This window comes from Gymnodraco acuticeps, unplaced genomic scaffold, assembly GCF_902827175.1.
Source record: "Gymnodraco acuticeps unplaced genomic scaffold, fGymAcu1.1, whole genome shotgun sequence".
NCBI classification, from domain to species: domain Eukaryota; kingdom Metazoa; phylum Chordata; class Actinopteri; order Perciformes; family Bathydraconidae; genus Gymnodraco; species Gymnodraco acuticeps.
In genome coordinates, this window is record NW_022991470.1 from 297,883 (window position 1) to 312,218 (window position 14,336).

At 39.8% G+C, this 14,336-nt stretch overlaps 2 protein-coding genes across 2 annotated transcripts; one reads left to right on the forward strand and one right to left on the reverse strand.

Moving 5' to 3' along the window:
* Positions 1-927: 927 nt before the first annotated feature.
* Positions 928-5,433, reverse strand: si:ch211-107o10.3 (uncharacterized protein LOC407663 homolog). Its single transcript, XM_034196634.1, has 7 exons — positions 5,189-5,433; positions 4,301-4,441; positions 3,973-4,164; positions 2,719-2,880; positions 2,422-2,538; positions 2,031-2,235; positions 928-1,386 (listed from the first exon to the last, which is right to left on the reverse strand). The coding sequence occupies exons 1-7, from the start codon at positions 5,262-5,264 to the stop codon at positions 1,290-1,292; spliced, it is 990 nt and encodes a 329-aa protein (XP_034052525.1). The 5' UTR covers positions 5,265-5,433; the 3' UTR covers positions 928-1,289.
* A 2,360-nt stretch (positions 5,434-7,793) lies between these two features.
* On the forward strand, positions 7,794-14,295 carry tmed3 (transmembrane p24 trafficking protein 3). Its single transcript, XM_034196659.1, has 3 exons — positions 7,794-8,023; positions 8,583-8,828; positions 13,120-14,295. Exons 1-3 carry the CDS (start codon positions 7,880-7,882, stop codon positions 13,351-13,353), a joined length of 624 nt encoding a protein of 207 aa, XP_034052550.1. The 5' UTR covers positions 7,794-7,879; the 3' UTR covers positions 13,354-14,295.
* Positions 14,296-14,336: the final 41 nt, after the last annotated feature.

Below are 14,336 nucleotides of genomic sequence, written 5' to 3' on the forward strand. Positions count from 1 at the left end.
GGCCTCGGGCTGCCTCGCTGGCCGTCCGAGGCCGTGGCGCATTTCCATTACAGTTTAGGACCTGGGGTAGCAACGCAGTGTAGGCGGGGCGATCGGCTTTGTTTTTGTTCACATTTCGAGTTGTTCCGTCGAGCTCCCGCTGTATTTGATCATCCCCAATGAGATGTAGGAACGTCGTCACCTCCTCGGTCGACCACGGTGTGCTTTTCTTTGACGTTGCCATTTTTGTAGCTCATCCGTTTACAAAATGCTGTTTATAAAAATGCTGCAAGCTTGCTTCTAAATATATATGCGACGCTAGGGATGACCTCGCGCGCGATCTTGTGACGATTCTCTCTGACCAATCAGCAGTCGAGAGTGTTGACGTCACTAGTTCAGCCCTGGCCCTGGTCTGAGGGAACCACGATTTTATGGGGCCGGAAAAAGAGGGAAAAAGTACCCGCTAGCCGGTACTAGGCTATATGGAAAGGCCACCAAAAACTGGCCTGGCCACTTGAGGACGGTTAAGGACGCTTAAACGGGGCTACCCGCTGCAGTGGAAATGCGCCATTAGTAGCCGCTCTGTAACTCCTCCCCTCCCCCCCCCGAGGCGTCCCCCTCCTCTCTACACCTGGTGGAGGATCCTCTCTCCTCTGAAGTGTAACGATCTCCTCCCCTCTGTCTGAATATCACTGTCAGGTCACTTTGCATACTTCTACACAGTCTACTTCTTCCACCGCAATCTACAAAAACAGGCTAGTGCTTCCTTTTCTCTGTTGTAGTGCTCTACGTGTTTTTATACTTCTTATGCAATGAGGTTGATATAGTGTTGATCATACAAACTTCACCATCATTTCACATGTTGGAAACTTCTGTGAGATTCCATGAATAAAAGCAACAATTTGAAGTCATTAGGATTTGTGACACGAATGATTTGATAGACGCTTGTTGTGCTATAAGCATCATGGTATTCCAAATGATCAAAGTCAAATGTAACAAAGCAATATGTCTTATCTAAAGCACCAAAAATCCACAAAGATGGAACATTTGAAGCATCATTTTGACAGAGCAGCATACCATTGATAAACTATAAATCATAAAAGCATAATATAAAGATGAAGCAGTGCACCTAAGATTAATATCAACTCAACCAACTGGAGACTGGGATTAAATATTGCAAATGTTGTACACCAAAGAAAGAATGTCAGGTCTGAATCTGAAAATATCATAATTATGCAGTGCCGTTACCCATTAGATAATAAAACTCAGTTGTTGTGAGTGATCCACTGAATAAAGCTGGAGTGTTGTGTTTAAGCGAGACCGACCATGGAGGCGCTGAGGTCCCACAGCCTCTTTGCTGCAGCATCGTCCAGGGCCTGGGGGGCCGGCTCTTTGGGGGCACAGTCACTGCGGGAGGAAATCAAAAAGGGGGAGAGAATCAACAAGAGTCCTAAAACTGCAGGAATGCAATCCAGCTGTGTGTCATGGTCTACATGGGTTTATACAATGAAGTTATACAAAATTCAACTTGACATTTGTTGTAGAGTTGAGAAAACACAAGCCAATTTGTTCTCATGTTTGTCACAAACAGGTCAAATCAACCAAGTTTAGTTTGCTGAATGACAAAAGGCTGCTTTGGATAAATGATTTCACAGCTGGTCTAGCTTCCAGTTTTCCAATGTTACACAGAAGCCAAAGCGCATTGGTTTGTCTCTTGAAGTAACACAACATAATTACAAAAAAAATATTAAAATCCATTCTTGATGTAATATTAACTTTAAATTCAAGTCTCATCTATTTTGACTGCCCCACTTTTAATATACTAAAATTCAAAAGTTATAACTCCAAATGTACATCTTCTAGGAAAAGAAAAGGACATCTATGAGAAACGTATCGAGCAAATCCTTGTCTCATAGTCTAAAATCATTATTTCAATGTCCTTCTCTGCCATTGTAAAATGGACAAGAATATTGATATTAAGTGGACTGAATTCTAGACAACTGCAAATATAAATCCAAGTTTATCTCCATTCTTGGAGAGAATTATCTTGCCTGTAGTAGAGGCCGCTTGAGTTTGCCAGGCTCTCGTCCACCGCGCAGTGGAGGGTGGTCTGAGCTCCTTCCCAGGGACTTTTGACAAAGGTCATAACTGCTGCAGCAACGATCCTCTTCCACATGGCTAAAGTAGGGAAAAGGTGGCGGCCTAGTTCGGTGCGGATGACCCCAGGGTGAAGACTGTACACCGTCACTCCAGTGTCTAATGGGAGGGATGCATTGAATCAAAGGTTAGTTGCATGAAGCACTATAAGACAATTCAGGAAATTAAAGGGGACTAAATCAAAACAACAAATATTTTACTACATATTTATTTTAAAAAAGTGGGACACAGTTTCTGATGAATAACATGCATTACAGATTTTTGAAAAACACCTTATTACCCTACCTTTCAGTCTAGAAGCTAGTTCTCTACTGAAGAGCACGTTGGCTAGCTTGCTTTGGCGGTAGCTGGTATGAGGATCATAGTCTTTATCCAGATTGATGTCTTCAAAATGAATGCGGCCTGTAAGAAACAACAACGTGTGGTCTTAGAAAATACATTTTGAAATTCCAAAACAATCATGTACATTTAATTTATCACAAGAAACCAAAGTATAATATGAATCTGAGTGAATACAAATGTCAGAGAGAAAATTGTAACCACTATTTGATGAATACAAATGGATGGAAACATAGACTTTACCTTTCTCGTGTGCCGTGCTGGAGACGTTGACGATGCGACTTGGAGTAGATTTCTTCAGCAGGTCCAGAAGAGTGTTGGTGAGGAGGAAATGTCCCAGGTGGTTGACACCAAACTGCATTTCAAAGCCGTCCTCAGTCTCCCACTTAGGACAGTACATAATACCTAGAAATCAAATTACATTACATTTACATTACATTTCATTTAGCTGACGCTTTTATCCAAAGCGACTTACAATTACCAATCACAGGGACATTCTCCCTGGAGTAACTGAGGACTAAGTGCCTTACTCAAGGGCACACTAGTGGTGGTGTTCCTGGCGGGATTTGAACTCACAACCTTCCGATCTTCAGCCCACCTCACTATCCATTGGACCACCACTATCCCTCAATAAAATAAAACCCTTAAATAAGAAACTGCTGATGTCAATCCGTCTTAATTGGTAATACTCTGAATCATGATCAAGTACGTTTTAAATGCTATCATGTGTGGTGTTAAATGCGGATGGTGTTTTTTTATTTAATTTTTAACATCACAGCTTAGTTTTGCTTATTTCTGATTGTTGGCATGCATTGCTTTTAATTAGCACAACAACATAAGAAACCATTACAAAGTAAAATGTTCTACAAAGTGGTTGGAAACAGCTTGTCTGTAAAGTTAAATATCACCCAAATGAATTCCATGCTGAGAAGGAAAGCATATCTAAATGCATATCTAAGAAACTGAATGTCACAGTGACTTCGAAAGAGAGAAAGTGAATATATCTTTCCACACTCTTAGTTGAATACGATTACTTGGAACAGTGGGAACTTTTATGACATGATTATAGTCAACCAGTTCATGAAGTCTACTTTTCTTTTGACCAGTCGCTCTTGCAGACTAGATTGATGACATTCTTCTATGACAGTGGCCTGCATAAGAAAACAGTCACTCCCATGGCACTGTTGAGGTATTTGTGTGCAATATGGGCCATGGCAGTGGACATGCCTCTATGCTGACACTAGGCTCTGCCCAATACTTGTCTAGATATTGCATTCTAAAATATTAATTGTAAGTATTTGATTTAATAAAAGACAGCATAAATCGGAAATGGCTTCAGTTGTGATCTCTATCTGTGAGGTGATATTTAAAAGTGCTCCGAAATATGCCCGTAGGTTTATAAATTACATCCGTTTTTGCCTATAAATGTGTGGTGCTTTTGATTACTTCATTATCGCTCCTGTGGTAAAAATGTAAGGGAGAACGCCTGCAAAGCACCTGCATTGTTGATGAGGATGTCCAAACGTTCCTCATTCTCCTGGACTTCTTTGGCCAGGTCCCTGACAGACTGGAGCGAGGCCAGGTCCAGTTTCTTCACCACCACGTTGCCGTTTCCACTCTGCTGGCGGATCTCATCAGCTGCAATGCGGGCTTTAGTCATGTCTCTGCAGGCCATTATCACTTTGGCTCCTTGATAAAGAAAAGAGGAAGTAGTATTGAATAAGTAGTCAAGGAAGCAGTCAATTTAGTTGAATCCAAAGACACTGTTAACATAATAGTGCCGCGCAAAAACAACAAATAATATTTACAGAAAATGAACGCTCACCCCGATTGGCCATATCCAGGGCCGTCTCCTTCCCAATGCCACAGTTGGCTCCTGTGATCAGGACTGTTTTCCCGTCCAGCCTGACCCTGCTCCGACACACTCCCCCAGACATCCATCTCCGCAAGGCCAGTGCGCTCACCCCTGACAGAAGAACAAATAATAACATTAATAATATCAAATGCAGTGTAATATGCCTGGTTTTGGTAGTTATTTTTTTATTTACCCCAATGTTCAATGAATCAGAATCAGAAACGGGTTTATTACCAGGTAGGTTCACACACACCAGGAATTTGACTAGGTGTCATGGAGCATACATCCAAATATAAAACACATTTTTTTTAAAGATCACAGATAGCGAACTATATTAAGAACACTGTAATACAAATACAGTAAGATTACAATAAAATAAAGCAGTAATTTACATTGAAATATAATGCGTTTATTCATACAGTTTTCTTGGTCCTTGAATATGAGATATGATAAACTGTTGGTAAAACAAGATGCATTGAACCCCTGCTTTCGAATTTCAGCTATGGCTTTAGATTCAAGGAGATTATAATATAAGGAGCTTAATTTCACTGTGCATTTATGACAATCCTCTAAATACTTACTATTTCCTACTTAACAATGCTCAATCAATTGGCTACTCCACTGGCATTTCAAGATATGAACAAAGAGAGCTGCATTCACATGAATACATGTGTCATAGTGAACAACATGTCAAACTTCTCTGACAATCATATTTCTGCCTGATAATGTACCATTATATTCCAACCCGCTGCATTCTTAGTAGGAGAGTTAGCTTTCTTTGCACTGACATGATAGAACACGTAGAAAGGTCCACACACACAGAATACACAATATCCTTGAGAGAAGAGAAACATTTACCTGCAACTAAAGCAACAGCGAGACCGGTAGCATGCTTCTCCACAAAGTCCCTCATATTATCTGCGTAGTTTTGCATATTTTAGCCTGTTAATTGTTATTACCAAACTACAAGCTTTAGTAGAAAGAAGTAAAAGTAATGTCCGCTCAGAATATCACTGAGCAGTTTATAGGATGAAAGTCAATGCTATAAAAAACAAACACTGTTTCCCCTTCCTCGGTGTAGCAAAGACGATTTTGATTGGGCGTGGTGCAAGAGCTGGGATTTTCAGAATAAAAGACTCTTCTCTAATGTCATGACCATGACACATGTTGTGTTGCACTACAAGCTGCTGCTGTTTGGCTTTTATCTACAATTAAAAGATGACATTTGCACTTGTGGTAATTACTTGCTAATGTTGGGCATGTTTTGATCATCTTTCCCAGGCTCAATGAGAGCAGAGCAGCCGATCTGTCCATTCTCTTCGGTTCGAAACATAATCTCAGCAAATCCGACGACTTCTCAGTTGCAGTGGGTGACATTATTGTCACAAGTAAGAAATAAATTACATACCTAGGATCTATTCTTGAGGCAAACCTCTCCTGTGATAAAATGGCATCCAATGTAATAAAAAAAGTCAATCAAAGAACTAGATTCCTATACCGGATCTCCTCTCTGGTAAACAAAAACACCCTGAAAACTCTGGCAGGAGCACTCATTCAAGGGTACTATGACTATGCTTGCACGTCATGGTACCATAGCACCTCCAAGGCACTACAAATAAAACTTCAAACATCGCAAAATAAACTGGTCAGACTACTGCTTGACCTTTCATCTAGAACCCACCTCACCTCTGCCCACTTTGACAACCTAGGATGGCTTAGAGTAGACGACAGAGTACAGCTACTTGCAATGGGCCTGGTCTACAAGATCCACTACACCTCTATGGTACCCATGTACATGTCAAAATTCTTCCCAAAGGTCAAGGAATACCATGATCATAACACCAGAGGGAGCTCCACAAATCATGTGAAACCCAGATTTGGCACAAAAAAGGGGGAATACACGTTTCGCAATTATGCCACATCAAGGTGGAACGCTCTTCCCACAACTGTAAAGGAAAGTAAAACTATACTTACCTTCAAAACCTCTCTTAAAGAGCACCTTCGGGGGAGAGCATTGCAAAACTGGCCCCGGTAATGGTACAAATCTCAACCTGTCGTTCAATGGACAGCTTCCCCCCCCCCCCCCCCCCCCCCATCTATGTATATACTCGCATTTTAGACTCTGTTACTAACTGTATATCTGTAGACTTGGTATGTCTTAAATGTCCGGTTAGGATGTATTAGAACGAAATCTAAAATGAAAATTGTAAATAAGCAATCTGTATGTAAAAAACCACCTGTATGTAAATTGTAAATAAGCCATCTGTATGTCAAATATGTCAAATATGTCTTAAATGATATGATGAATTGGAAATGGGGGACCCTGATGTAAACAAGACGAAAGTCTTTCTCTGGTCTGCATCCCCTTAACAATTGTATGTTTTGAGCTGTACTGTACTGTACCCAATATACAAGCTGTTAATAAACTTTTCTATCAATCAATCAATCAATTAAATCAATCAATCAACACACCCTACACCCCCCACCTGCACATTGCAGCTCGCTGACTCATCTTCTGCTGTGTTATTTAAACAAAACGAAGTTCAGTGTTTCCCTAAATGCAACACCAGTAGTTTTTTTATCTTATTAAATAAAGGCATACTTTTGAATAGTTATTCTTAATTTGGTCAGCTATCACATTTGACAAAACAACATAAGTACAAGGTAACTAAGTACATTTAATCAACTACTGCATGTGCCTACAATGTTAAGGTAGTATTTTAGTTATCAGGTATTTTTCATAAATGCCATTTTCTTAATGTCTTTCATTTTTGTAAAGCACTTTAAATTGCCTTGTGTTGAAAGGTGCTATATAAATAAACTTGCCTTGCCTTACCTCTCCACTACTGATACAAATATTGTATTTCCTACTTTACTACAATGATTGAACTGATCTATTCTTAATACTTTTCCAAATTAACATTACAAGTCATTCAATGATTTAAACCAACAACATGTTTAAGTTCAAATGTGCTCCAGCTGCAGGTAACATGTCAATGCACCAACAACAAGGGTCCAATGATATGAAATACTGCATTACCATTGACTTGCCTTAATCATTTTCAAAACATGTTAACACATACATCTTCCTCATCTTAACTTGAATATATTTTGAATGCAGGGTCCTATCTTTACATTTCATGAATATTGCTTCTACGGTTTAAAATACATAACTCCTAAACCAGACTTGTGTTTTTGTTTTGTATAATAACAGATAATGTGTGGGTTAACAAGTATAGTTAGTTTAAAATATGGGGCTTTTATTTTGAAACCTTAACTCCATGGATGTTTGTGCTTCGTGTAATCATTGGCTAAGATCTAAATGTAGATGCTTTGCTGTAATTTTGTTTTTTAACTTGTTTGTGTCACATTTAGATGTTATATGGTGTCTTGTTAACAATATTATCGTACGTGTGATAACTGTAGCAACATTTCTACCCAAAAATAAACAAACGTGCCCCGGAAGTACTTCATCCTGGTGCCACGTCAGAGCTGAGAAGCTCCTCTTCAGTGCTGCTCCTGTCTGTGCTGCTTCTGGTTGCTCTCATCATGGTTTACCTGGGACTCAGCTGTTTTCTGCTGCATGTGTTCGTGGTGTTTGGGACGGAGATCACGTTCGAGCTCCCTGACAACGATAAGCAATGTTTCTACGAGGAACTAGAGAAAGACGTGAAGTTTGATATAGACTTCCAAGTGAGTTACTCCGAAAGCTTCATCACTTCCGTCTAGGATGTGTTTACAGGATGCTGCCAAAGTGGTTCCAAAGATAGTCATTTGATCTGGTGTCTGTCTCTTGTTCTTGGAAAGAGAGCATGCATAGTACTGACATGCCTTCCTATACTTATAGTTTCATATTAACACTCTCGATGTACATAATATCCTACTTTTAAATTGTGTTAGCAGTCATTTGGCCCTTCTTAGTGTTTATTTGTCAGATAATCTTTCAGGGTGAACTTGTATTTAACTTTTTAGTTCAGGTTTATATTCTTCTCTTTATGTTTGTGCAATGCCTTGTTTTAACATGCTGTTGTAACGAATACATTTCCCAGTTTGTGATCAAAAAAGTTAATCTTATCTTATAACACTTACATTTTTGAAATAATGTTTTGTTAAAGGTTTGTTTTCTTACTCTCCTAAAGTGTGTCCTGCATAACCAGTTTGAGCCGGCACAGCATTGCTCAGTCCATATGTTACACCATATGTTACTACTGTTTCACACATGTGTCTCTTGTGCCTTTTAATGTTCTTTTAGGTCATTGCAGGAGGCAACTATGATGTGGACAGCTTTGTCACGGATCCTCAGAACAATGTCCTGTACAATGAGCAGAAGAAGCAGTATGACAGCTTCTCTCACACCACTGCTATGAAGGGAGTCTACAAGGTCTGCTTCAGCAATGAGTTCTCCACCTTTACGGATAAAACCGTGTACCTGGACTTCCGCCATGGAGACGAGGAGCCTATCATTCAGACCATGACTGGACCTGTAGCACTGACTCAGGTAATTTAGTTTGGTATTACAGTTCGCTTGAGGATTGGGTGTTTACATCTGTTAGCTGCAGTGGAAATACTTTATAGAGCCACACAGGCTGAAACTTACAGTAGTTGAACCAGTGTGTGAGAAAATAGATTCTTAAAATTGTTCAGAGAACCACACAATGACATAGTTTCTGTCTTTGCACATAGGGGGCTTGGGCTAGGGATTTGTTATTACCCTGCTGCATTGCTGAGAAATCGGCTTTATTTTTTCTTCTATTTTGAAACGGTTGCAGGTACACCCTGATGGGCAGTCAAACAGAAAACGTACAAAAAGACCAAACAGAAAACTACAATCCATATGTTCACATTACAGATATAATCCAGATTAATAATATATAATAACTTTGATAAACAGAACTTTTCAAAACACCGTCACAAAGTGCTTTACATGGATTAAGAACAGGCCGTTCAGGCGGCATCAAAAATGTCTCAAACACACCCAATAGAAATATACAGCAGTTCAACAATAGCAGCAGTAATACAAAAAAAAGAAAGTACCGGTAAAACAAATAATACATGGATGTCGAGTAAAACAGAGTGGTGTCCTCATTAGTTAAAAGCTTTAATAAAAAGGCGAGTTTTAAGAAGTGATTTAAAAGATGTCACTGATTCTTTTGGGAACAGCTAGCAGAGCCCTTCCCGAGGATCTCAGACTCAGCCTCATCCCAATACCCCTCCTCGACTCCTCTCTTCCCCTCCGGGACTTGACCCGGAAATCGATCAAGACACGCCATTTTGAAGGACGTTCCAATAGCTGAAATGCACACGGAGGAGTCGAGGAGGGGTGCGGGAGGAGGGGTGCGGGAGGAGACAAACGGGAGGATACACGCGAGCAGTCTACGCGGAAGTGTTTTCACTACTCGCATATAAAAGCCCCGCCCCCACCTTCACAGCTGGTCGATTTCAACAGAGGAAAACCGACAACTGGAAGATGAGTGGAAAAGCGTCACATAAATGTATAAGTGCTCACAGCTCCGTGGGAATTATTATGTGCAATTCATTTCTAAAAGGCTTTCACATTACTATAATTACATTTTTATTTAAATGTAGGCTACATTTTACACCAAAACGGAACACAAAAGCAGGACCAACCATCATACCATCATACATTGAATTCCTTGACTAACAAGAGAAAGATTCATTCATTTCAATAAATATTTAACAACAAATGGGCCGGTTCTAAGGGGTTATTCAGTTAAGCCCGATGAGAGGGGATACAGCTGTCATCATTAACAGACATCGTTTAAGAGTGACGTTTGAGTGAACGAGGACATCCCAATTAATACCTGAAGACTCCTCTGTCCTAGCGTCACCTCCTCGTGTCTCTCGCTCGCATCTTACGGAGGCGGAGCTAAGATGCAAGGAAGGGACGCGAGTGAGGGAAAGGAGGACGCGAGGAGGGGTATTGGGATGAGGCTACAGGCTCGTCAGGGCACAACAAGTCAGTGATATAATCAGGAGCCAAACCGTTAAGAGCTTTAAAAGTAATCAGTCAAATCTTAAAATCAATTCTAAAACAGACAGGTAGTCAGTGAAGAGAGATTAAAACAGGGGTGATGTGGTCTAGCCTTCTGGTATTTGTTAAAAGTCTTGCGGCAGCATTTTGCATAAGTTGAAGGCGAGATATTGATTAAAAATACACTTTATTTGCCAGTTGTGTTGTGTTGATTACGTTGGTCTACATTGATAGTATTTAAGTTGGGTTGGGACAGTTCATGTAAAGATTCAACGATTTATTGTCATATGCACAGTAGCTACAGTGTAGTTATGGCAATGAATAGCTTAAGTCCCAAGCTCCTTCAGCAATGCAACATAAATATATATAATATATATATAAACAAAAAAAAGTAGTGCAAGAAGAACAGAAATAAAATAAAAATATTGCAAGACAATATTGCAAGTGACAAATGTGCAGGTAGATGCGTAAGAAGTAGGGCCGGGACCCGATTAAAAAATAATAATCTAATTAATTAGAGGCTTTGTAATTAATTAATCGAAATTAATCGCATTTTTAATCACATGTAAATATTTGACCTAAGAACAGTGAGAAGCAATTTTTTTCACATGGATTTTAGTATACCATTAGGCGCATTCACACCGCAGTACTTTTCCCACAAAGGTTCATGAGAACTCTTTGAACCTGGGGGAGGATTAGGCAAATGAAGCCGCTGACGTCACTTCTTCTTCTTCTGCTTTGGGTTTACTGGCAGGCCGCAAACCACTTCACGGCGTATACTGCCGCCCAAAGTCCCCGGCCGGAAGTCCCCGGAGTTGGGGACTGGCTTCAGTAGAAGCTGCTGGGAGTCCCAGCAGCTTCTACTGAAGCCTTCCGAGTAAATCGCCAGAACGCCGACACCTCCTCATCTCCACCGCTCCCATGTTTTATTTGTGTTGCCATAAGTTAGTCTCTCTGCGTTTCTGCGCTGGGCTAATGCTAATAATGCTAATGCGAGGATAATAAAATGGCGGCTTCACAAAACTTTTTGGGAGTTTTACGGGGCGTGGTTTGCAATCCGCCCAGCCAATCAGACATATAGCTCTTTTCTCACAAGAGAGCCGCACGAAAGTCCCTGCTCTCTAGCAGCTCTCTGCTCTCTAGCAGGGACTTTCGTGGGGGTAGAAAGGTTCTCATGAACTAATTTTAGTACCGGCTCTTTTTGGTGTGAACGCGATAAAAGAGGCTAACGTCCACGCTAGCTGCTATATGTTTTGCATTGAGGTGATACTTGAGGCTTGATGTGCTGCGGTGATATGCGAATTCCTTTTTGCATAATTTGCACACAACCGTGCTCTTATCAACGCTTCCATCCATCCGTTTAAAAAAAAAAAACATTTCCCACTGTTGTTCACTGTGGTTTGTTGTTGTCTGAAGTCATGAACGTTAGTTGGTGCTCCAGTATAATCGGTACGCCTGAAACTCATCCAGTGAGAAACGTTCCGCGGTGCAAAAATAAGTGCGATTAAAATGCGTTAATTTTTTTAACGCGTTAATTTTTGTGTAATTAATTAATCTTAATTAACGCGTTAAAGTCCCGGCCCTAGTAAGAAGTAAACTATATATATAATAAGATGAGCTTAAAACATAATGTTAAATGAAATACTGTACAAGGATCAAATACTGTGTATTGTAGTAGAACATAAATATGTGTAATGCAAACAGTGGAAAGTTCACTAGGTGGAGCTAGAGCAGTTCTGACTACAGATAAGATAACACTTGTATCCTGAGGGAAATGACTGTAGGAGAAATTGGGAAAGAGTGCAAATATAAAAGTCTAACATAACAAGCATCACCATGTACTGCAAATATTGTATTAACCATTGCACAATATTATTCGCGAGTGTTTAATTCCCTCTCCTTACCACAGTACCTGAAACACCCTGCTGTGTTAATGTTTATAACATCGACTAAAAAGGTAAAGGTTCATTTCCAATTTGACACAAACTGGATTAAGTCATCTTTGCCATTTACATGAATATTGAAACATTTTCTATTCAAATGTATCAACAACAATTCATACTCAGATTTTCCATATGAGCCCACATTCTTAGTTCAATGGTTAGAGGAAAGTGTAATATATATTCCACTTTTACCTAATTTAAATCCGGAGACTTGCAGGAAAATAGGTCAAAGTAAATGTGTTCAGCAGCAGTTTTGATAATACAATATGATTAAATGTTTGCATACGTGTGACTAGGGTTGCAAAATTCCGGGAATTTTCAAAGATGGAAACTTTCCATGGGAATGAACGGGAATTTATGGGAATAAACTGGGAATTTTCTAAATTGAAGGTAGGCTCTTCATAGGGAATTTAAATATATTTAGGGAAAGTATATTTTAGCATAATCTTGACTTAAACAAAAAGATGCCTTTCAAGTACACTTGAATATCCATGCCATAGCACACTGCTTACTGCATGGCTATTGAGACCACACCCCCTAGAGGCACCGTGCATTCCTCCATCACATGCACAGATGAGTAATATTTAACTCAACATTCCTGTTTTCGTTCTTCAATGAAACAAATAATTGTTCAATAAAATAATTAAAACTTGTTCTGTTCTACTTAAAAAATAAACAATAAAAATCTGTTGAAATGTCATTTTTTTTGTTTAATTTTGCTTCGAATATTTCCAAAATTCCCCAGCTTAACTTCCCATGGAAATGTTCCGCCCCTTTGCAACCCTACGTGTATGTTCTGCCCCAGGCCGTTGCTGTACTTCTGATGAATTTTCTGTTGCCCTTTCCACTTTCAGATGGAGTCGTCCTGCGTGTCTATTCATGAGATCCTGAAGGTGGTGGCTGACTCGCAGACGTGGTACAGACTAAGAGAAGCACACGACCGCACGAAAGCTGAGCACCTCCTGGAGCGGGTCACCTACTGGTCCATCGGAGAAACCGTCCTGCTGTTCGTTATCGGCATCGGTCAAGTCATGATGCTTAGGAGCTTCTTCAGCGAGAAGAAAGGCTCAGTGGCGGCCACAACTTAAAACTCTTTTCTCCTGATGTGCCCTGAGAAACACGGGTGGAACCTCATCGATGTGAACCTGAATGCTTCATGAGATTAGCACACATCTTGTGGTATTTCCAGCAAACCTTTTTGTTAAATAGATAGTTTGGGAAGTCTTTATTTGTTGAAGAAACAGCACTCTCACTTGAAGCAGATTACCTCCTCCTCCAAGAAGTTGATGTTTACAGTTTATAACTTTGTCAGCAGGTTTATAGGAGTACTTGCTCCATTTTACCTTACATTTGGTGAGAAGTTGTGCCAAGGAAAAACACATTTAATTTTCCAGCTGATCTGATGTACACATTATTTTACACTCACGTAAACAGCCTTGGTGGAGGTCGGCTCTCTCTGAGTGCCCTTCTAGTTTATTATATTTGCATGGTGCAAAATAAAGCAAATAAGTTTGATTCATCTGTCAATGAACCGGATTGCTTTTACAGTATAGGACCCTCATGGGGGGCATCATCAGAATATCTAGTACGTTGTGGCACATTGGTTATTTCTGAATGTTAGTTGTTCTTGTTTTCTAATGTTGATTTATGTTTGTTGTTAACTTAATTTATGTGCGAAAAGGATTGTTTTAATGAGGTGTAAGAGCTCTTTTCTCCCTCATGTCCTTCTGTGTCTCATACAAAAGTGCCTTTTAAAAAAAATCTTTCTTTTCTCATTTCCTACCAAATTTAAAGTTTTCTGTTTTAAATGTGTCGATGTATGGTTGCGTCTTCTTGTTACTGATTGATTGGATTTTCAGTTACTTATTTTATTACATGTGGGTGTGATTATAAGTCCATCTTTTTTCTTAAAGATACATGTTGGACATTGCGAAGTGACCAATCAGTAAGGCTTTCACTGCAGTTCTGTGTTTATCTCTTATTGTCCAAACAACCTGTCAACAGATTTGAATAAAACCTGGTGGAAAGTATTTCGCAATATTGTCTGATTATGATTTGCATGTACACCCTA

Bases quoted from the DNA above. Each gene is read 5' to 3' on its own strand.
- si:ch211-107o10.3 (XM_034196634.1), bottom strand. From the start codon at position 5,264: ATGCAAAACTACGCAGATAATATGAGGGACTTTGTGGAGAAGCATGCT. The intron at 2,881-3,972 runs GTGCTTTGCAGG...TTTGATTTCTAG, and splicing joins CATCCTCATCAACAATGCAG to GTATTATGTACTGTCCTAAG. The intron at 1,387-2,030 runs GCAAGATAATTC...TTCCTCCCGCAG, and splicing joins TCAAGCGGCCTCTACTACAG to TGACTGTGCCCCCAAAGAGC.
- tmed3 (XM_034196659.1), top strand. From the start codon at position 7,880: ATGGTTTACCTGGGACTCAGCTGTTTTCTGCTGCATGTGTTCGTGGTG. The intron at 8,024-8,582 runs GTGAGTTACTCC...ATGTTCTTTTAG, and splicing joins AGTTTGATATAGACTTCCAA to GTCATTGCAGGAGGCAACTA. The intron at 8,829-13,119 runs GTAATTTAGTTT...TTCCACTTTCAG, and splicing joins GACCTGTAGCACTGACTCAG to ATGGAGTCGTCCTGCGTGTC.